Raw genomic sequence first — 23485 nt, 5'->3', positions numbered from 1 at the left:
AACTCTCAGACTTTTAGAGATTAAGAACAGCTCTAAGCCTCGGGGAGACCCGTGGCCGGCAGAGGGATGCCAAACGCCCCATGAATGCAGAGTACACTGGGGGGACACAGGGGTCCTTTCACGGCCAACACGGCAGCACCCCTCACCTGGCCAGAGGCAGCGCCTCAGGTGGCAGTCTGGGCACAGCGAGCCATCCATCCACCTGTCTGAGGCCCTTCTGCTAAAGGGACAGATGATGTCATCATCACAAAGCGAGCGGTCTCTGCCCTCGTTTGTACCTCACACTTCCGTCCGGAGGGGGCTGGACTACTTTTCCTCATAAAGTTTTGACTCCTTAAATGAGACCAGTAGTTACATACGAGCCCAGTGACGGCCTTGGTCATCCAAACACCTTCTCTCTGACTCGTCACGCACGTGGGCCAATGAAGTCACCACACCAGCACTTAAAATACTTACAAAGGAATTCTTCAGCCCGTCTTTGCTCCTATAATTAACTACATTTCTTCCATTCATTTAAAATTGTAAATGTAAGAAAATGATTGTGCTACTGAAGCTAGGTTACAGCACCTTCTGCCACGGGGTGTAGAACTCAGTCATTGTTCTCCAGCAGAAAATGAGTGCTGTGCCCGAGCAGAATGGGTGTGGGTGCAGTGAGGCACGCGGTGACAGGAATATCCCCATTCCCACCAGCCACACCAACAGCCCCCTTGGGGACAGAGGGTTTCTGGCTTTGAGGCAGCATGAAGCTGAGGAGACCCACTTAGCGTCTCATTTCTGAACAAGCGTGCCACAAGGCAGGACATACCCGGGGCCAGAACCTTGGCGCTTGGCGGAACGTCTAGAAGCCGTGCGGTGGCCCCTTCTCACGCCTGGCTGGGGAAGGGCCCTGAGGTGCATCCTCGAGGCTCTGCCACTCCTTCAGCTGGGCTCTGGCCGGGCCCCAGGGGACAGCGGACAGTACATAGTCCGGCCCTTAAGAAGCTTCTGGTCTACTGTGCTAATGAAAGACTAGCAGTGGGGTCAGGGCCAGACAACCCCGAGATTTGCAAGAGGCCCTGTGCCAGGCGGTCTCCACCTTCTCTGCCCTGGAGGCAGACGTGTGTGGCAGCAGCGGCAATTCTCACACCCTTTGGCTTCTGGTTGGGTTTGGTCAAGCAGCGGGGCAGGTAGGAGACCAGAGGTGGGAGGAGAGTGAGCTTACAGTGCTTCCCCTGGGCTCCCTCACGCTCGGGTGGGTCACCACGGGTGGACATGTCCCTGGTTGAAGACCACAGCTCTTGAGCAAAGGCCCTCCCCAGACAACTCTCTGCGTCCTAACAACCGCACTCACCTTTCCCCATTCCCAACGTCACAGTTGTTTTGGGGTTGATGATCTGTTCCAGTCCCTGGGGCTCTGCACCAGCCCTACAGCTCGCCCCGCACCTCTGTACACAGTCCCGTGTCAACTGCCCTCAATGCCACTTGAGGGAGCCATGTGTTCTCCAGGACTCTGGCTGAACTAGTTGACTTCCAGTGGGATTTTTCTTACATGCTAAAGAAAATTAAATCTAGTCATTTGTTCCAACGGGGTATGTCAAAAACCATAAAATTCAACTCCTTTACGATATCATCTATAAAACATTTTATACCTGCAATCACGACTTTTCAGCATGAGGTCGGGCAATAGACAATACCAGGCATAGTGGCCCCGCAGGAAAGAGAAACAGGAATATTTTCTTAAATTGAAATTAAACGGTATCCTCTAAAAATAAAATGTAACCTGACCCTGCGCAAGAAGGCCACGTACCCTCTTTCTACTACCTTTTGAGGGGAAACAGGGAAATGAACACTTGATGCAAACTTGCATGAATGGTATGAAACCAAAAACAGAATGCTTACATTTTCATGGTTTACACAATAGACTTCAAGGAGTTAAAAGCTACTGAGACTAATAAAAATACTGTCTATCATTGAGTCCAAAATGACCTCAACTGTAGGATGCATGACGGCCTCAGAGACGTTAAGATGGAGGTGGGGAAATGTGCCTTACAAATAATGAAATACAACCAGTAGTTTGTAAGTAGCTTTTCCTAGGGAAAAATGACACATTTTCGTTTTAGAGAACTTACTGTCTTATTTTCTATTGGAAAGATGCCATGGCCGTTGGTATTATATGGAGACGACACTCTCTTAACTAGAAAGTGCAGGGCGCTTTCGTCTCTGATCACTGGCATTGAACTTCTGAACACACGTCAACCTGTACTCATCATCCGTGCCCGAGATACCACTGTGACTTCTGATTTGGGTGTTTCTAGGGTGCCCGGGGAACTTGCTATTTACGTCACAGTTGTTCTGGGTGGATGATCTGTTTCAGCCTTGTCACAGGTTATTGTTCGTAGCACACAGTACAATCTCAGTAACTCACGACACTTCCTGAGGAAACACTCTGGGCATCCAGCTACCTCATGGTCACTTCTCAAATTTCCTTCCAACTTAGCACTCACTGGCTGACTGGGGCACTGGTTGAAACAGCAGTCGATCTAATTCAACACGCCACCGCTACTGACTGACTTTCAGGCAGTCTCTATTCACACCGTTTTCACCATGTCAGCAGGTGGGTGGGATAATTAAAATGTGTAAGGTACGAGATGACAGGTGTAATGTAGTTATAGGTGGACTCGATAACCAGTTTCTGCCAAATGGTGCTTTTGGAAGAAAGGCATTGGTTGGAAACGCACGACAAACACAAGAAGCTGTTTATGTGTGAAATGGGCCGGGGGCCTTCCCTAAAGCAAATCTCACTCCCCCCCAGGTATGCGTGACACACGTTACTCACTCTGGTGACAGGCCCCTCTTCGTCCTGTTTTTACCCCAAACCTGCGTCAGGGTGGGTGGGGTGTGGCCACTCGTACATGGCTCATGCTCTTTCCTGAACACTTGCAGGAAGGAGTCGCATCAACGCTCAGCATCTGTGGCCTCATCCTTCCCAGTGGGACATGCAGTGTCTGTCTGGGTGCTGTGACCCACGGTCATTACTGTTCACTGGGGATAGAACGGGCTCATTCTCATTTATCGTAACAGGACAGAAGTGGTGTTTACTGGCTACACTTGTTAGCAGGAAGCCTATGGGAGGCAAAGTGATAAGAAACGTGGGTGGGGAAGAAGCAGAGCTTCCAGTCGCTTCCCTACTCGGCGACTGTGAGAGCCCCAGCAAGCTGCTTGACACTCTGAACCTCGGTCTTGTTCATTACACATGAAACAATGCGGCCCAACTCACAGAATTACGGTAAACCCCACATTCACACATGTACCATGAACTCTCCTTAGTTCATCTCTGGCTACGAGAACGAAACAGGCCACTTTGGCAACACGGCCACATCTAACAATGCTACTTAGTCTGGAACAGGCAAACGTGTAGAAAAAGTGTGGCGGAAACCGAGAAAGAAATAGCATGTAAGTTCCAAAGGCAGTTTTGGGTATGTGGGGCCCTTGCTGAGAACACACCCTCTTACTGTTGTTGTCCTCCCGAATAATAATCCACATCCCACAACAAAGTTTTTACTTCCCTTTGAAGTGTCTCTTTAACTTGTTTACTACAACGGCATGAATCCCACTTCTGCTAACGTGGCTGATGTGCGCATGCGAGCGTGTGCGGACCTCCACTTGCATCCGTAGGATTGAAAAAAAAAAGGAAATCTAGTTGAAGGAGCCACTTCAGAGAGATCACATCCAGCCATCACAGAGTGAGAACTAAGGACTGGACAAGCCGTGAGCATTGGAGAATTCACGGGGCCACAGAACAGGAAGAGCGACAGCCGCTGTAGGAGGGCTCCATCGTCACCGGCCGCTGAATGCCAGCCCTGAGGCAGCTGATTAGAATTAGGCCCAGCCCATATCAGAGAAGATTCCTACATCAGGAGAGGCGACCGTCTTTATTAGTGTGATACAACACAGCACCCCTCAGCTGGAGTGGACACTGTGGATCTGGTTCCCCAGAGGTAGGGCAAAGCCAAAGAACCCACCTGGCCCGTGGCGGGGAAGCCAGCATTACCACCCGCCAGGCAGGGATCCTCTACCCGAAGGTAAGACAACTGATTTGGTGGAATCATCTCGAGAATCAGTGAGTGATGACAAGGTTGGAAACAGAATCACACTAAGGGCATGTGATTTCACCGATCTGAAAAACACAAGCTAATTTTCCGAAACGCAGACTCTCACCCTGACGGCCAGGAAACCTTACCTTCGGCGGTGCCCGAGAGACCGTCGGCTTTGAAGTTGCTGGTGCTTTTCTTCCTTCGGTGCTTCTTTCTGTTGGCGTGAGGGGAGGGGGGCGGGTCGAGCTTGGGGCTGGTGGTGCTGGAGACACTTGGGCTGGAACACACGGAGTCACCTAGCCCCGTGTCTGCCATGGGACCGGAAAAGGCAGAAGAACGCAAGGTTAACACTTAAAAAGTAGACTCTGCAAAAGTACTGAAGTAACGTTCTTCCAAGATCATGACAAGACCCACAGACACTATACTATTGAACTCTAACGTACATACACTACAGCATATGTAACATATAGAATACAGTACGAGACTGCCAGGTGGCAGGCCCAGAACGTACAGTGCTCAAGGGTCACGAAGGTGCTCAAAAGGTACAAACTTCCAGTTACAAAGTAGAATAGTTACTGTAATTAGTCTACATAATATAGTTACATATGTAACATAATATATAGTTTATAGTACTGTAGCGTATATTTGAAAGTTGCTAAGAGAATAGATTTTACAAGTTCTCATCATAAGAAAAAAATGTCAGAACTGTGTGGTGATGAATGTCAGCTAGACTTCCTGTGGTCATTACACACACACACACACACACACACACCGAATCAGTGTTACACACCTGAAACCATTATAGTGTGGTATGTCTATTATATATCAAGAAAAAAAGGCAAAAAGCAGACAAAATAGATCACGGTGTTCTCTGCTCTAATGTACCACCCGCCACCCAAAACCAGCCATTTATTTCTGCATCCTCTTTGTGCTGCAGAGAGTTAAATGTTGTCTACTGTGCATGACTAGCGTTCTGGAAAAGGAAAGTGGGAGGTCATGCTTTCCACGTGCTCCTTGTTCTCTTCCCATAATTACCTTGATATGTTAGGAAGGAAATTAAGACCCTTAGAAATGCATACGCAAGTGTCACCTTGAGTGGACGCGGTTCTCTGTGCCTACACACAGAATCAAGGTGATCCTAACTGCCTCTCTGTTCCCCCAACACCCCATGTGACTGGAACGTCAGCTCATTATCAGTGGCAAGCAGCACCGCATTTCTCTCTCTCACCAATGTCCCCTATTGCGTTTGGAAGTCGATATAGCAGACCAGCCCTCTTTGGATTCACTGAAGCTATTTATAAACTTTTACAACCAATGCACAAATGTGATAATTCTCTGTACGGGAAACTCTCAATTTATTGTATATTTTTATCTTTATTAAAGAGAAGACCAAAGTTGTGCTAGAAGACCAGCAATGAACATGTAATTCAACCACAGCAAAAGAGGACACTGAGAAAGTGATGGAGAAACACCATCTAAACACCTCCAACGTCTTACCAGGTGTTTATTTCATGACTCAGCATCTCTGTAATTCAAAAGGCAGAAATGCAATATATTTCATTCGTTCAACTAGTGTTTTTGAGCACCTACTGTGGGCCAGCCCCTTTTCTAGATGCTTGGGACCCATCACTGAGAAAAACGGATAAAGATGCCCAACGTGGTGGCACTGACACTGTGGCCGGGCCACAACCCAGAGTACATCAGGTGGTGGTAAGTGTTAGGAGAGAAAAGGGGCGTGTGGACGACTGGCAGCTGGGAGGTGATGGCAGAGGTGGGGATGGGGGTTGCCATTATAAACAGGTGGTCAGGGAGGTCTGGTTGACGAGGTGACATTTGAGCCAAATTTGAAGGTGGTAAACGAGTGAGAAGGTGGGTCACTGGGGGTGGAGGAAAAGCCAGAACCTGGCCCTAAGATGGAAGCACGCCTGGTGTGTTCCCCTGACAGACAGAAGGCACTGAGTGGCTGGGGAGGAAAGCAGCGACACGCAGGGAAGGGCATCAGAGAGGGGACGGGGCTCAGCTGCAGGGGGCTTGTGGGCCACTGTGAGGACCCTGGCTTTTACTCCACGGGACATCGGTTTGAGAAGGGTGACATGATTTCAAAGATAAAGATACTTGAAATCAAACTTTCAAATATTTTCATTTTGCAAAGTTCTAGAAAATTTTATCACACATTGAGAAATGTAAAAACATACAACTTAAGATATCTTTTTAGATACATAAATGTTTCCCCAAAATGCCCTAGGATGCAGTTTCCTAGATGTGCCAAGACCAGGGATCACGTGGCCATGTCGGAATTACGGGAAGGGTCCACCTTCTACCCATCACACGCAGAGGCAAGGCTTCGGAGCCCCGCCGGGGAGGCGCGTGAGGTGCCGGCCCACAGCTCCTGCAGGAGAACCTGGCTGGCGCCCAATGGCACGAGACCCTTGAGACTGTCAATGGGGTCCACTCTTCGTGCGTAGACACTTGCTCACAAAATGCTGCTGAAATACTGTTAACCATTTTAAGGAACTGCAGGAACTGTGACAGCGGGTGTCGCAGGTACTGTTCTTGCCCTAAAAATGACCGACACCTTTTCATTTCTACCAGACTCCCATCTTCCCATCCTCCCACCTGGTAAACCTCTCTGAGTAACTAGACCCAACGTGCAGAAGCATCCTGAGTCCCCTCTCGGCTGGTTCTGGGTGGGAAACGCAGGCTTAACTAAGACACAGCTCTTGCCTTGAGGGTTCTAAGTAAGTCTCTTTTCACAAAGTCACTCTTTCTGTGCAGCCTCTCCAACGAGCCACCCGCTCTCCATTGAAGCCACACGCACCCGTGGTCCTGTCCTAAGCAATGACTCACCCCCACCTCGACTGTGTGGCCAAGTCCAGGAGGCCCCTCTCCTTCCAGCTTTTCCCCTTTTAAGTTGTCTCAGTTTTTTATGACACTCACCTTCTAATAGTAGTGTTTCTTATACATATTTTTAAAATACTACAGCCCACTGACTATCAGTTAAGCTGTAGATATCCCAGGAAAAAAGGCTAGTCTAATTAATGTTTGCATACAATTTCAGAGGGTTCATCGCTAAAGGGTCTAGAGACCCCAAGACCGTTAGCTGTCTTTAAAGCAACGCTTTTACGTGTTATTTCATGCACCAACCTTACAATGAATATTTTGGTTCATTTCAAATATTTCCTGCCCAGGTTCCCAAAGTCTTCACCCTCTGACCCCATCCTCTGGGACAAATAAGTGTTAAGGACCCCCCGTGTCAGGAGGGTGACAGGCCGCGGGAAGACAGTTCTCACAAGGACCGACCTGCTCTCATTGGGCTGAACTCTAACCACGGAGGCAGGCAAGGAGAATGGCTGCCGTCTGCTCTACGACACTGGTGTTTTATCACTCCTCTCTGTCCCCTGGGCACCCACTCAGTGCAATGCACCCTGCTCACTGCCACCTCTGAGTCCTAAGCCTTACGTCGCTCCACAGCTGTGATGCTCTCTCCCAATCTAACATTTCTCATCTTGGATCTCCTGCTAAAGCTTGGGTTTTCTGTCACTTATCTGAATTAAACCATCACGCCCGTTCCCCAAGGCAGATAAAGGGGCTCATTCCCCCTGTGGTGAGCTGTGCGACGCTGAGCACCATTTTAACAAAACACCCTGGAGTCCCTTGCATTATCCAGCGGTTCTTTTCTAAGGTGTGTGCCAATAACTTCTTTTAAGGTACTTCGAATATATGCACATGCAACACAGTCCATATGAGGGGTGGCTCCATTTCGGCTGTCTGTTCTTTTCCTCTGCTCTTCCCATCTGCGTTTAACAGCACGTGACCCTCCTGTCTGCGTTCTAACGGCAAGTGACCCTCCCGTCCGCGTTCTAATGGCACGTGGTCCTCCCGTCTGCGTTCTAACGGCATGTGCTCTGGAAAGCTGTGGCTGTCTGAGTGATGTTGGGGCCTCAGATGGCAGGGCAAGTCTCCACACTGTTATCCTTCACAAGTGTCTTAGCTATTCATGGCTGTTGTGAGCATGCAGCTTTGTACTTCTCCTTCTAAATCAATGACAAAGGTATTGAATAGGTATTTTCCTTCTATACCTATTATATTAAGTGTCTTAATCATAAATGGATGTTGTGTCTTGTCAAATGCTTTTTCTGCATCAGTTGATATAATCATATTTTTGTCCTTTATTTTGTTTACGTGATGTATTACATTGATGTATTTGCGTATGTTGAACCATCCTTGTGCCCCTGGGATGAACCCCACCTGGTCGTGATGAATAATCTTTTTAATAAATTGTTGCATTCGATTTGCTAGAATTTTGTTTAGGATTTTTGCATCTGTATACATAAGAGATATTGGTCTGTAGTTTGTTTTGTGTGTGTGTTATCCATACCAGGGTAATGTTGGCCTCATAATATGAGTTAGGGAGTATTGTCTTTTCTTCAATTTTTTGGAAAAGTTTGAGTAGGACACGTATTAGATCCTCTTTGAAGGTTTGGTAGAATTCACTAGTGAAGCCATCTGGTCCCGGACTTTTGCTTTTGGTAAGGTTTTGGATTACTGATTCAATTTCCTTACTGATGATCGGTCTATTTAGGTCTTCCAATTCTTTGTGATTCAGCCTAGGAAGGCTATATGTTTCTAAGAACTTGTCCATTTCTTCTAGGTTATTGAATTTGATGGCATATAGTCCTTCATAGGATGGTCCTTTGTATTTCTGTGGCATCCGTGATAACTTACCCTCTTTCATTTCTAATTTTATTAGTGTCTTTTCTCTTTTTATCTTAATGAGTCTAGCCAAAGGTTTGTCAATTTTATTAATCTGTTCAAAGAACCAGTTCTTTGTCATATTAATTTTTTCTATTGTCTTTTTGTTCTCTATTTCATTTAGTTCTGCTCTGAGTTTTATTATTTCCTTTCTTCTGCTGACCTTGGGTTTCATTTGTTCTTCTTTCTCTAGTTCTTTAAGGTGTAACGTGAGGTTATTTATCTGGGATTTTTCTTGTTTCTTGAGATAGGCTGTAAAGATATAAATTTCCCTCTTAAAACTGCTTTTGCTGCATTCCAAAAATTTTGGTAGGATGTATTTTCATTCTCATTTGTTTCTATGTATCTTTTTATCTCTCCTCTTATTTCTTCTTTGACCCGGTCGTTCTTTAAAAAGTATGTCGTTTTATCTTCACATATTTGCATTTTTTCCTGCTTTCTTTTTGCAGTTGATATCCAATTTCAAAGTCTTGTGATCAGAAAATATGTTTGGTATGACTTCAATCTTCTTAAATTTGCTGAGGCTAGTTTTATATCCCAATATATGGTCTATCCTTGAGAATGTTCCATGTACACTAGAAAAAAACATATAGTCTGATGTTCTAGGATGAAGTGCTCTATAAATGTCAGTTATGTCCATTTCATCTAATGTGTCATTTAGGGCTGCTATTTCGTTATTTATTTTCTGTTTGGATGATCTATCCATAGCTGTCAATGATGTATTTAGGTCCCCTAGTATAATTGTGTTTTGGTCAATTTCTCCCTTCAGTTGTTAGCAGTTGCTTGGTATATTTCGGTGCTCCCTGATTGGGGGCATAAATATTGATGACTGTTATGTTTTCTTGTTGTATAGTCCCCTTTATCATTATGAAATGTCCTTCTTTGTCTCTTGTTACCTTTTTTATCCTGATGTCTGTTTTATCTGATATCAGTATGGCTACACCTGATTTTCTCTGGGTACCATTTGCTTGGAGTGTCAATTTCCACTCTTTCACTTTGAGTCTATGCTTGTCCTTGTAGCTGAGATGTGTCTCTTGGAGACAGCATATGGTTGGGTTTAGTTTTTTGATTCAATCTGCTACTCTGTGCCTTTTTATTGGTGAGTTCAGTACCTTCACATTTAGGGTGATTATTGATATATGAGGATTTCCTGTCATTCTATCTTTAGTTTTCTGGTAAGGCTGTGTCTCCATTGTTCCTTTGCCTTTTTGTTGTGTGACAAACCCTCAGCTAATATCATAACTAATGGTGAAAAACTGAAGCCCTTTGCTCTATGTTCAGGAACACGACAGGGATGTCCCCTATCACCTCTGCTTTTCAATATAGTGTTGGAAGTCCTCGCCAGAGCAATCAGGCAAGAGAAAGAAATAAAAGGCATCCAAATTGGGAATGAAGAAGTTAAATTGTCACTCTCTGCAGATGACATGACGCTATATATATAGAAAACCCTAAACACTCCACCAAAAAGCTATTAGAAACAATAAACGAATACAGTAAAGTTGTCAGCTACAAAATCAACATACAGAAGTCCACTGCATTCCTAATATACTAACAATGAAATCTCAGAAAAAGAAAAAAAAAAAAAAAAAACAATTCCTTTTGCAATTGCAACAAAAAGAATAAAATATCTAGGAATAAACTTAACCAAAGATGTGAAAGACCTATATGCTGAAAACTATAGGACATTTTTAAAAGAAACTGAAGAAGACACAAAGAAATGGAAAGACATTCCGTGTTCATGGATTGGAAGAATCAACATAGTTAAAATGGCCATATTACCCAAAGCAACATACAGATTTAATGCAATCCCCATCAAAATCCCAATGGCACTTTTTAAAGAAATAGAACAAAAAATCAATTTGTATGGAACCACAAAAGACCCTGAATAGTCAAAGCAATCCTAAGAAAAAAGAACAATAATGGAGGTATCACACTCCTTGACTTTAGCTTGTACTACAGGGCAACAATAATCAAAACAGCATGGTATTGGCAGAAAAACAGATACATAGACCAAAGGAATAGAATTGAGAACCCAGAAATAAAACCACATAAATATGGACAGATAATTTTTGACAAAGAACCAAAAAACATACAATGGAGAAAAGACAGCCTCTTCAATAAATGGTGCTGGGAGAATTGGATAGCCACATGCAAAAGAATGAAACTGGACTGCTATTTGTCACCACCTAACCAAAAATTAATTCAAGATGGATCAAAGACTTAAGCATAAGACTTGAAACAATAAACTGCATAGAAGAAAACATAGGTCCTAAACTTATGAACCTTGGGTTCAAAGAGCATTTTATGAATTTGACTCCAAAGGCAAGGGAAGTGAAAGCTAAAATAAATGAATGGGACTATATCAAACTTAAAAGCTTCTGCACGGCAAAAGAAACTATTAACAAAAGAAAGAGGAAACCAACTGAAATGGGAGAAGATTTTTGCAAACAGTGCCTCTGATAAGGTGCTAATATCCAAAATATACAAAGAACTCATACAACTCAACAAGAAAAAAACAAACAACCCAATTGAAAAATGGACAGAGGACCTGAAGAGACATTTCTCCAAAGAGGACATACAAATGGCAAATAGACATATGAAAAAATGCTCAACATCACTAACCATCAGAGAAATGCAAATAAAAACCACAATGAGATATCACCTCACCCCAGTTAGAATGGCTATTATCAACAAGACAAATAGTAACAAGTGTTGGAGAGGCTGTGGAGAAAAAGGAACCCTCACACACTGTTGGTGGGAATGCAGATTGGTGCAGCCGTTATGGGAGGCAGTGTGGAGGTTCCTCAAAAAATTATGAATAGAATTACCATATGACCCAGCAATCCCTCTCCTGGGTATCTACCCAAAACATCTGAAAACATTTATCCATAAAGACAAGTGTGCTCCAATGTTCACTGCAGCTTTGTTTACGGTGGCCAAGACATGGACACAACCAAAATGTCCTTTGATAGATGAATGAATAAAGAAGTTGTGGTATATATACACAATGGAATACTATTTGGCGGTAAGAAAAGATGAAATAGGACCATTTGTGACAACATGGATGGATCGTGAAATTATAATGCGAAGCGAAGTAAGTCAGACAGAAAAAGCAGAGAACCATATGATTTTACTGATATGTGGTATATAAAACTGAAAACAACCAAAGAACAACACAAACAAATGAAGGAACAAAAACTCATAGACACAGACAATAGTTTAGTGGTTACCAGAGGGTAAGGAGGGAGAGGGGTGGTAGATGAGGGTAAAGGGGATCAAATATATGGTGATGGAAGGAGAACTGACTCTGGGTGGTGAACACACAATGGGATCTATAGATGATGTATTACAGAATTGTACATCTGAAATCTATGTAACGTTATTAACCATTGTCACCCCAATAAACTTTAATTTAAAAAAAGGGGGGCTGGCCGGTGGCTGGGGCGGTTAGAGCTCCATGCTCTTAACTCCGAAGGCTGCCAGTTTGATTCCCACATGGGCCAGTGGGCCCTCAACCACAAGGTTGCTGGTTCAACTCCTGCAAAGGATGGTGGGCTGTGCCCCCTGCAACTAGCAATGGCAATGGGACCTGGAGCTGAGCTGCGCCCTCCACAACTAAGACTGAAAGGACAACAACTTGAAGCTGAACGGCACCCTCCACAACTAAGATTGAAAGGACAACTTGACTTGGAAAAAAAGGCCTGGAAGTACACACTGTTCCCCGATAAAGTCCTGTTCCCCTTCCCCAATAAAGTCTAAAAAAAAGAAGGTATTGAATAGGGTGGGGTCAAGGTGGAGCCTCGACCCTTCAGACACGCCCACCACACCTGGAAGCCTTCGAGAGCCATCACGCTGCCTCTGCATCTGGCCTGTGAAGAAACTATGGAACAATCTCGACAAATACATACTTTGCTTCAGGCTAGACGGGCACCTGACTCAGACCTTAAAAGCAACAAAGGGAAACCCACGTAAGAGTTTCTCTCCTCAATGAACGGTCTCTGTTCAATTAAACTGTTTCCTTTCCTGTGCACACTTAACAGTCCTTTGACAATCTACTCAGAAGCCTCCCTGGGCCGACCTCAGTCTCAGGGGAACAGGGCTCAGAATTCACCCTTCTGGAAACCAGAATGGCACGTGTGTGTTCGAGGCCCCCCTCCCTTCTATCTGCAGACAACTTTCCCCAAAGCAATTGACAGCGGCCAGGCAATCTCATTTCCAAGTGCTCTGAGTATCCTGGAATACTTGTAAGTCAGGGAGAAACTCCTGACTCACTTGAAGCAAGTAGCTAAGTGGCATCTAGAGGAGGAAATCCTTGGGAGCAGTGACACCCACTTTCCCCGAAGGGGCCATGACAGCCAGGCCCCTCGGCATCCTCGATAGACTTCTTTCCTCAGGTGTGTTTCCTTCAATGCCCGTGTATCTGCCCCTACGTGGCTCTGTGTTTCCACTAATCCACGGCTCACTAGTGGGAACCCCTGCTCTGGGACATCTGCCAAAGTCTGGATATATGTTTGGTTATCAAACTGAGTGGGTAGAGGGGCTCCTGGCATCAACTGGGCAGGAGCCCAAGATGCTGAAAAACATCCTACAACACAGGACAGCCCCCGCCCCCACAGGAAGAATTATCCGGCTGAAAGAGTTAAGAGTGAGAAGCCCACAGAATCGACTGTTCTTCTGTTCTTCACCCTCTAAAAGTCCTCTGCTGGCGTGATGGTCTGTCAGTGCGAACTCCCCACACCGGGAACAGGTCACCTTCTCAGAAGGCTCTCTCCTGGGCGCACGCCTCCCAGGTGAGAGCATGTAAAGCCCCGTCCCCCAAAGCACACAGGTGGGTCTTGCCCCCGTGCTGCTTTCAGACCACGCCTGCCTCCAGCCCAGGCCCTCTGACGCTAGGCTGCTGAGTACCCCAAGCTCCCCACTGACCTCCAGGAAACGCCCCTTCTCACCCCCCTCACTTGTGATGGCGTCCAGTTCCTCTAGGGTCCTGGCCGCTCGGGCCTCAGGGCCGCCGCCCCCTTCCCTGTGAAACTTTCCTTCCTTCTCCCTCTGCCACCCCCGTCACGGCTCTGACCCAGGCCCGCCACCAACAGGAACCAGCTCCTCTGGTCTGTGAGCCCTCCACCCCGTCTCCCCAGCTCACTACGCCAGGACCCCCGTGTCTGTCCTCAGGCCTGACTGGAGGAAAACAGCGCTGTGCTGCCCGGCCTCCTTTACATTTGTGCCCCCAACATTCCTGGGGTGGGTGGGCAGGGGACCACATTATGGACTAAGCCCACTGCTACGCTCCTCAAACATCCCACACCTCCCCCCAACCCCATGAGGACCTCACTTCCCATGTCACTGAAAACAAAGAGCAAAACAGTAAAAGCAGTCATCAAAAGATGGCACCCCCCTTCCTGTCCCTGGTCCCCTGTCCTCAGGAGCTGAGGGGCGTCCCTCACCCTGCCCCCACCATCCTGCCCCTTCTTGCTCACACAGGGACTTTGCCTCCAGCACTGACACCCTCTGGCTGCATCTCACCTCCTGTATTATCACCTGTGCCTGCTCACGGCTGCCCACGCCTGACCCTGCTCCTGTCTGCTCACATCCCACCAGCCGCTGACATGCCCTTGCTGAGGACGCCAGCGTCCTCACAGCATTATCCATGGGTTGGGCCCGACGGGAAGGAGTCAGTCTCAGGGGCAGGCCACAGGGATTACCCCTCCCCCTCTGCTGTGCTGAGGCTTCATGCTGGTTGGGTAGGACTGAAGCCGGGGGGTGGGTGGGGGTGGGAGGGAGCCCCAAAGAAGCTCCCCACCCCCTTGTGTTCGAGGTGGCACTCACTACTTGGTGACACCACCGCACCTGTGCGTCTGTTCCCCAGTTTACTGGACACCTTTCCCGTGAAAGCGTGAGCCTGATGGAGGCAGGGCCTTCACCAGGACACAGCCTGAAACATTTTCGGGGTGAATAATGGGCGTTCCATGTGTATTTGTACAACTGAGTTCTATGAGGAGTTGACCTCTCTTCGAGAGGTGCTCACACAGGTGGACGGGCTGCTGTTCGGTGGCCAATACAGAACTACGAACAGCGTGGCGGTAAAGCTGACCACGAGCGTGCTGCAGTCAAAGCACCGTTGTGTAAGTTGCCCTCCGTGTGCAATCTAGTTTTGGTGAGCAATCAAGGCCAGGAATGAACTCTGTTTACACTGCAGAAGCATCGCCCGTAAAACACGCCTTATAGTTACCGCGCACGCCTCACGAACTTGCTCTCCTGAGCCAGCTCTGTCCAGGGACCTGGGACGCCTCAAAGAACAAAGGCGAGACCCCGTGTGCATGGAGCCCCGGGAACGAATGCCTGGCTAAGCTCGTGCTTGACGTCCTGATGGACTGTCTTTCTCGAACAGACGATGAAGACGGGGAGCCTTGTTATGGTGAACACGTCCACTGCATGGCTGTGAATGCGTGTGAGAGAGCTGCCTGCAGGGGAAAGTCGGGTGAGGGAGTGTGACGGCCGAGCCACGCTGGCCACCCTGTAGGCTCCCCTCAGAAACAGGGGTGTGAGTCTGGGACCACTGGCTGGGCTGTCAGGACCCAGAGAACAGGACTGACAGGGGGACAAAGGTACCACCGAGTGGGCCCAGGAGTGGGGTTAAGGGGGGAGAGAACAGGAAAACAGGAGCCCTGTTCTGTGACTGGAGGGAGGGGGCTTTATGATGACACGGGGTTGTCATATAGTAAGAATAACGTATCACAATAATGACAATAGAAAGCAGCATGTGGAAGCCCCACCATTCCTTCTCAGACAAGGAGGAGCGTGAATAACATAACTGATGTGTGCAAAGCACCCTGGGGTCCACGAAGGAAACGTCCATTGTCTGACTTGCTGCTCGCAGGGCCAAGGTCCCCCAAGGTGGGCGCCGAGAAAAACCATCTGGGGCCCCATGTAGACACAACAGGAGGGGAACTGACTTTCCCGGGCAGCCTGAGGGTAAGGGCGGAGCCTCTTCCCACCGTCTTCTGCTGTCCACGGCAGCGCTCCCCCCTACAGACTGGGGACCACTTAGAGCAGGGTGTTCACGGTGGTCAGGCTAAGGGGGGGGTGGCACCTAGGAAACAGATGCTCAGGGCGGGGGTGGGTGGGAGCAGGAGTCACCCAGAGGGGGCGCCACGTTCCAGGACCCGGCGGCCAGGAGCACAACTATTATACTACCACAACCCAGGCAAGGTGATCGCGGAGGCAAATTACGGCAGATCAAGGAGGGATGGGGCCTGTGGTCAGGGCGGCGGTGGCGAGGGCGGCGGTCTGGCAGGGAGGGCAGCTGGGGGCGAGACCAGACAGGACCGGGGCTCATGCGGAGAAAGCCATGGTTTCTAGTGACCTGGGCCCCAGCCCCGGGGCCGGGATGCTAATGGCCCTGGCTGCCAGGTCTTCAGAACTTCCAAGAGCAGATGTTTAACACGCCCCTGGTTTAACATATGAGCCATCCAGACGCACGAGTCGTCCACGCGGTGACAGTTCCTCCTGCCTGACAAGGTATCCCTCAAAGTGAAGAGGCCCCGAAAGCCCAGCCTCACACACTGTAAATGAGGTCTAGCCGCAGCCCTGGGAACGCCGCCCGCGCCTCCTGACTGCATACAAATAATGCATTTTATTTTGTATCAATTACCAGGCCCTGCGACAGACGACAACTGTCGACAGCATTAAATGTGGGAGGGGAGAGGCGAGGAGAAAAAAGGCACGCCAGATTAAAAAAGCAGGCGCCTCATTACTCCACGTCTAAAGTGGCTTTGATGGGGGGGGGGGCACGAATGAACACGAACACACACACACACACACACACACACACACACACACACACACGGCGGAGTCCCTGAGCCGCGTGCGTGGCACTGAGCCGGATGGGCTGGTCCACCGCCATCCTGTACGTTCAGTGTCAGCCATTAGTTCTTCCCAATCGGGCATCAATGTTCAACGCACACCCCAAAAAATATATAATCTGAGCACTAACGCTAACACTCTGCAGTCTCTCCGAGCTTCGGGACGTGAAGCATGAGTCAAAGAGGCAGTTTCGCTCTTCACTCGGGGAGCTGACAAGCATGACTACAGGGGGATAAAATAACACTCCGTTCGCATAAATATCAGGCAGCCTGCTCCAGACTGATGGGCCAGCGATGGATTCTCAGCTATCATTCCGGCAGACAGGCCCAAGGACACTCATAACTTATTTTACAATCATTTAGTTTCAGCTCAAGTGGAAAACGTGACAACTTATCTCTGCTGACAAGATGCCATATCGAACCTTACAATTAACTCTCCTCCGATTATCTGCCCAGCCGATCATTAGCGGGGCCGTTTTCGATGAACTGCAGCAGGGTGTGTGCCTCGGCCCTCGGCTGTCACGGCCAGGTGTGTGCTCTGCTCTGACTGCCAGGTGACACTCACACAGACGGGCTGCGGTTCCCAGGGCCTAGAAATGTGTCTGCAGGGGAGGTACCCTCCTGCACCGTCCCTGCCACTGCACGCGGGGACTACGACAATGAGCACCGTCACCACGGCCAGTGGCCTTCCCTGCGCACGTCCCTGGTCCCCACCAAGGTCAGGTCAGGCCCTTCTCCAGATGTGGAGTCTATTTCAGGGGGCCATGGGCCCTCTGGAGAAATGCCTGCCACCACTCTTCCGTCGTGGGCTTGATCTGGAGAAGGGCACCAAGAACTGGCTGCCGGGAACCATTCACAGTGTTGGGAGGAGCTGGCTAACGGCCCCGAGGGCTGGCCGACTGCGAATTTCCTATGTGTCGATTAAAGATACAAAATGCTTTAAAATGCACGGGCACAAGAAGTGAGCGTGTCTATAAAAAAGGAAAAGAAAAAGGGGCAAGGTGTATGCGTTACCAGCACTGCTCTCCTTCACACATACCCTAACTTACTCATTTATCAGTATTAGGAGCAATATATGACTAAAAATCTTTTTTAGTTTTTGTATTAAAAGAATTCAAGATGATCAAAGCTAGGACTACTTGTCAGTGCTGGGGTGGGGGTGGGGGATGGGTTGAGGGCTCAGACCTTCTAGAAACTCAAGATGAAGTCTTTCATTGCAGGCTCTAGCAAATTAAAACCCGCTTCCTCTGAGACAAGGCCAACAATACAAAGCTAATTTGGATCTTTAACGCGGGCTCTGTTCCTTCTGAAGCCGAGAGAGACGTGCGGGCTGGTAAATAAAGGATAGGCCACCTCTGCCATCCAAGGAAATCACAACACCCCGGCCTCCCTTAGAAGGCGAGTGTGAAGCCAAGTTCAAAACCTTGCCCCTTCCCACAGTCCTTTTGACGGCCGCGTTCAGCGGGGGGAGGGCGACTTGCATCCCCATCTGTGAACATGTTCAGAGACGGCACATTGTCACGGCTCATGCAGAGGTACACGGTGTCAGAAGACGGGGCAGCGGGCACACCATGGGGGGTCGGGGAAGATGACAGGTGTTGGGGGAAAGGCAGCGACAACACAGTGTTAGGCTGAGTTACAGAAGTGGGGAGGAAAGGGACACAATAGGAGGGGGGGACGGAGAGAGAAATCTAGGGAGAAGCATGTCCTACCCGGGCGATCAGGCGCTTCCATAAATGAAGCTGAAGAAACTGAAATTTAGGGAATTCGACCTTCATTTAAATGAAGCCCTTGCGGAGTCTGTTTGACAAAGCCTCGAAAAGCAACCAGCACAAATGCTGGCCACTGGTTAGGGTGCAGGGTTTCTTTCTGAGGCAGTGAGAGGGCTTTAAAACCCACGGTGGCGATGGCTGCCTGCATCTGTGAATACACTAAAAATCTATTGCATTGTACACTTTAAATAGGTGAAGTGTACGTTACGTGAGTTTTGTCTCAATGAAGCTGTTCTTTAAAAAAGAAAAAACTAGAGTGGTCATTGTGTTTAACACCACAAAGCAATCAAATGAGAAGACAAAGAGTCAGCTGGACAGTCCAGCGAGAGGCAGTGCTGTGTCAGAGTGGAGAGTCAGGAGGGGCCTGGGACACTCAGGACCTAGAGCTGAAGGCCACTCGCAAGACTTGGGCCACAGAGCTGAGTTTGAGGGGACTGATGTGGCCGCCTGGGCCTCCAGCCACCGGCCGGGACCTGGCTCAGTGCTTCAGACCAATGGCAGGCCCTGGAATCTTCTGCCTCCTGAGGGAGCTGTCCCAGCCTCCTCCCCGTCCGACAGAGCAGAGCACATGCCTGCATTCCTCTCAAGGTTCCTCATGTCCCTTCCCTCCCAAGTCACCCGCCTGTCCTCGCCCACCTCCTGGCACACACACTGTCTTTGTGCCCATCCTCACCTGTCATCTCTCCCTTGGCACCCATTACGGCAGGCACCCGCAAATCCCTTAGGTTTTTCCTCACACCCGACGGCCAGCTCACACCAAATACCGTCATCTGATTTCAGGGGGTAAAATAAAGAATGTGTAGTGGTCCAGGGAGGCAGAAACCTGAAGTCCATGTGGGAACATGCCAGGGAGGAACGTGTAAGGGAATGCAAGTCAGATTTTATATTTAAGGGTCAAAAATCAAATTGTTCTCTGGTTGAATTTTAACTGCATGCCAGCTGCACACAGTGTAAATTAATCTGGTGTACTCCGAAAAATGTAAAGGCATTCTGAGCAGGACTGTGAGGTGGAAATGAAACCATTTCAAGAGATTCCTGTTTCTCTCCAGCCTCATCTCTTTTTACATAATCAGCCACAACCATTTCTCAAGTTTGGTGCTTACAGCTGCGAAATTACAAAGGGATTCTGTTTCACGTGGGCGCTCCTCTGGCTGAGCAGGCTGGGGAAAAAGACTGAGCGTGTCTAGAAGAAAACTCAATTAAACAGAGACGTTCATTAAATGTATGATCCCTCATTGATAACGTACATTTCCTGTCTTTAGAAACTTAGCTGTTTGTATTACAAGTCGCATGGAGTCGAATTACTGACCACTACACAAAGTGTCCTGTTCAGTGAGGCCAAGGCCACTGAGGGCTCTGTCCAGGGTCCTGAATATTTTGTGTGAGATAAAACATAACATACTCCACTTCATATATTTAAAGTGTACAATTCCGCTCATTGTAAAGAAACACCAAAACAAGGCTGCTTCTTCATGGCATGTCCCTGTCCCTAATCTACCAACATCATGTGGTTTGAAAAAGGAGAGCAATGGTGTCCCCAGCTTTAAGAAAACCTGATATACAGAAACCAAAAAAAGGGAGGTAATTTGACTTTGACCCACTGATCTAAGGTTACATGTCAACACGGTACATAACACATTTTTCTCTGACATCATAATGCACCTTAGTTGGCTTATTTCCCTACTGTTCAGATGGATTTCAAATTTTTGACCATAAATGAATACCTTTGAACACTTTTCAATATTTGGAATTGTTACATAAGGGCAGCTTTCAAGGTGTGGGTCCAAGAAAATGAGTCTTTGTGGGGCACTAGCTACATGCTGCTCAACTGCTTCTGGAAGTTCTGTGCTTCTCCCAGCAGCGTGCGTGATGGCATCCCGAGTCAGGTCCCTGAAGCCTGCAGACGGCTGGCTGACTGCAATCTCAGGTCCTCCATTAGGGCTGCCTAATACAGAAGTGGCCCGTCCCCAGCATGGCCACATCAAGTGGCACCAAAGGACAGCACAGTGAGGGCAGGGGAGGGAACTACACAACACGCTCCGTAAAGGAGCCAGCCCAGCCGTGGAATCGGAGGGAAGCTCAAAATCCCGGCCTGGCCCGCCGCCTACGCGACCCTGGGTAATTCGTCTCTTTTAGCCTCCATTTCTGCACAAGTAAATGGGCAGACGAGCCCTCCTGAACACCTGCTCTCCTCTCCATCTTGGTCAACAGCAACTCCACCCTCTCAGGGCACAGGCCGCCCTGCTTCCTCCCCCTTCCTCTCACGCCCCACACCAAGCCCTGAGGATGCAATGCTACGCAGGCCTTCAACCGTGGGCTCGGTGCAGGGCTGGACCAACTGCCCGGCAAACGATGGACAGACACACCCAGGCACCAGCGTCAGGCTCTCTTCTACACTTGTAACAACGGAAGTGAACAGAACCCAGCTCCTGTCCTACGTGGCTTACACTCAGGAGAGGAGGTATTATCAATGGATACGCACACACTCATGCTCACAGACTCACATCACACTCTAACGCACACACATACACATCCCCACGCAAATACTAACACACACGCACACACCCAATGCACACACACCTCAGAGGGATGACGGTAAGTGCTGGGGTCTACACCTGACGCACAGAGGGCGGAGGGGGAATCTGGGTGGGGGTGGGGGTCACCGCAGGCTGGGAGCCTCCCTTAATCCTGAAAACCATGTGGACACGGAAGCAAAGGGGGATCGAGTTGTTTAAACCAATAATCATTCAGTAAGTTAAAACGAAAGGCTCTCAACGCAGAACTACACCAGCAAAGCATACATTACTGATACAAAGGATTCTAAATTTAAAGGAAAAAGTTTTGATAACTGTTAGAGAGGATCTTGGGAAATCTCTATGTGCCACGATTAAAGCTGGACAAATGACGGTGCCAACTGACAGTCTGCTCGACATGCCTGCAGTGGTGGGGACATCAGGGCCCGAGGACCTGCACTGAGACGTCCTCCCGGCCGCTAAGAAGGCCGCGGCTCTCTCAGCTGCCGCCACACCGGACCTTCTGAGCGCCGTGATTGGTTCTGGGAGGTTTCCCTTATGCGGCAGCGCCCCTTTGATTTGTAAGGTTATTTATTACGTGTGCCCAGTGGCCAGTAGGCACCAAGCACCAAGACAGGTGCTCAGTAAAAAGGTCTTTCCAGTAAAGAATCTTCCAAGGTACAAACTGCAGCACAAAGGAAATAACATAAATTTGAGTAGAGCTGTTCACTGTCAGGAAACAAAAAGTCAGTATATCTACAATGTATGAGTATATATAAGACCTAATGGAGGTTTTAAATATTATTTAAATACCAACTTTAAAAAACCTCTGTATTAAATATCCTCACAGTTTGGGGCACTTGGGAGAATAAATTACCACATGAAGATGATAAATTATATCTTCTTTTTAAAAACATCTTAATTTCCCTCAGGCATCACATATGATCTTTTGTTATATTGGAGTCAACAGCATTTCTTTTTTTTTTTTTTGGATGAAATCAAATGCTAATTTGCAAGGTCACAGAAATAATATCTTGTGAACATTTAAAACTGGAAAAACTTCTGGTTCTGTGTAATTTCACTAGTCTCTCCTAAGCCACGGGACAGGAGGTCTGCTTATGAAAGGGGTCCCTTGTGGTTCCCAAGCCGTTACTCATGTGGGTGGCACGCCACAGTCAGAGAAGCCAGCGACAGCCTGTGGTATCAGGTGCCTCAAACGGAAGGCCCGGTCACTTGAAAGAGGGGCCCCCAGGTCTCAGGAACGCCACTCCTTTCCGCCACACCTGGGTCCTAACAATCGCCCCAGTCAGTGGCCGTGAGGTTAGGGGTGGGACGCCCTGAGTCCCTGCACCATGGGGAAGCTTTGCAGGGCTGGGTGATCCCCCCACAGTGGTCTCGCATAGAAAGCCCTGGGACTGAAGAGAGGGGCCGGCAACCACTCAGGCCCACAGGGGACGAAGCTCATCACTCAGGAGCATGACCTGCAGTACACTCCCAGGGAGCGTGGGCAGGTGTGCGAGGGCACGCACCGGACAAACTACCCAGCAGTGCTTTCGGGTCTGGGGAAAGAGCAGCAAACAAAACAGAAAGGTATTTTGGGTTTAAAACACAGACACAATTAACAGTGTGAAAACCCAACAGACCAATCCAATTGTGAGTGTATATTAAAGTCCCAAGAGGTGCTTGAAATACATTTACCTAAAGGGGCATCATGAGCTGCCTTGGCCCCCTGTTTTATACCTGCATAACCTTTCAACAAAATAAACATTTTTGATAAGAATACAGAAAAAAAGCCCCCACACTTAAATGTGAGGTTTCGGCCTACGCATTTTTTCCAAAGTGGGGGATGGCTTCCTTAACAGCCCCTGAAAAGAGCATTTCTGTTTCCTGCTGTTCAAGAATTTTCATGAACTGCTGCTAATGACTAATGACTGTGCTACACATTTTACGCAGATTCTAAAGCTGGGGTTGACCTCTAACTTCCCCTGCCTGAAAACCAGACGTGATCAACCCACACGTGTCCCCCCATGGTGGCCGTGAGCCCTCCAGCACACTCACTGGAGTGCAGAGGTTGACACGTGAAGGTCGTCTGTGCACTGACTGTTGGACTCAATGTGGTGTGGCGTTCATGAGAAGATTCCAACGACCTTCGACCCTTGACGGCACTATTAAAACACTGTATTTAAAATATCTACCACGTCACAAATATGTGGCAGGTAGAATGACAGCAAGTTCCCCAAATCAGATGGCCAATGAGTAGATCAGAGTGAACTGTTTCGTTTCCACCCAAAATCTGTAGTTAAAACTTCTCTTTCTTTCAAAGGAGGCTGACAGTTGCTGACACGTAGCTAACTCTGAGTTCTGAGGGCATGAAAACCACCCTGAGCACGAAGGACTGGCAGGCTGGCCTGGTGGGATGCACGCGAAGCCCTGGGGGAGGCGATATTGTGGGTTTTGTGCTGGCACACACGGAGATTCCTGTGGGGGGTTCCAGGAGAATCAAAAGCTCCGTCTAA

General features: G+C 48.3%; 1 protein-coding gene across 15 annotated transcripts in view; it reads right to left on the bottom strand.

Annotated features, from left to right (window-relative positions):
- The window catches only part of AGAP1 (ArfGAP with GTPase domain, ankyrin repeat and PH domain 1), a 513425-nt gene that overhangs the window by 116632 nt on the left and 373308 nt on the right, over positions 1-23485 (bottom strand). For 11 of the 15 annotated variants that reach the window (XM_074315517.1, XM_074315523.1, XM_074315532.1 and 8 more), the window contains one exon: positions 4220-4381. The exons of the other annotated variants lie outside the window; for them this stretch is intronic. In XM_074315517.1, the coding sequence (XP_074171618.1) occupies positions 4220-4381 (162 nt within the window). The remainder of the gene's footprint in view (positions 1-4219; positions 4382-23485) is intronic. 15 annotated transcript variants of the gene reach the window in all.

Source organism: Rhinolophus sinicus, linkage group LG01 (assembly GCF_036562045.2).
Source record: "Rhinolophus sinicus isolate RSC01 linkage group LG01, ASM3656204v1, whole genome shotgun sequence".
NCBI lineage: Eukaryota > Metazoa > Chordata > Mammalia > Chiroptera > Rhinolophidae > Rhinolophus > Rhinolophus sinicus.
This window is presented reverse-complemented; position numbering and strand designations above follow the sequence as displayed.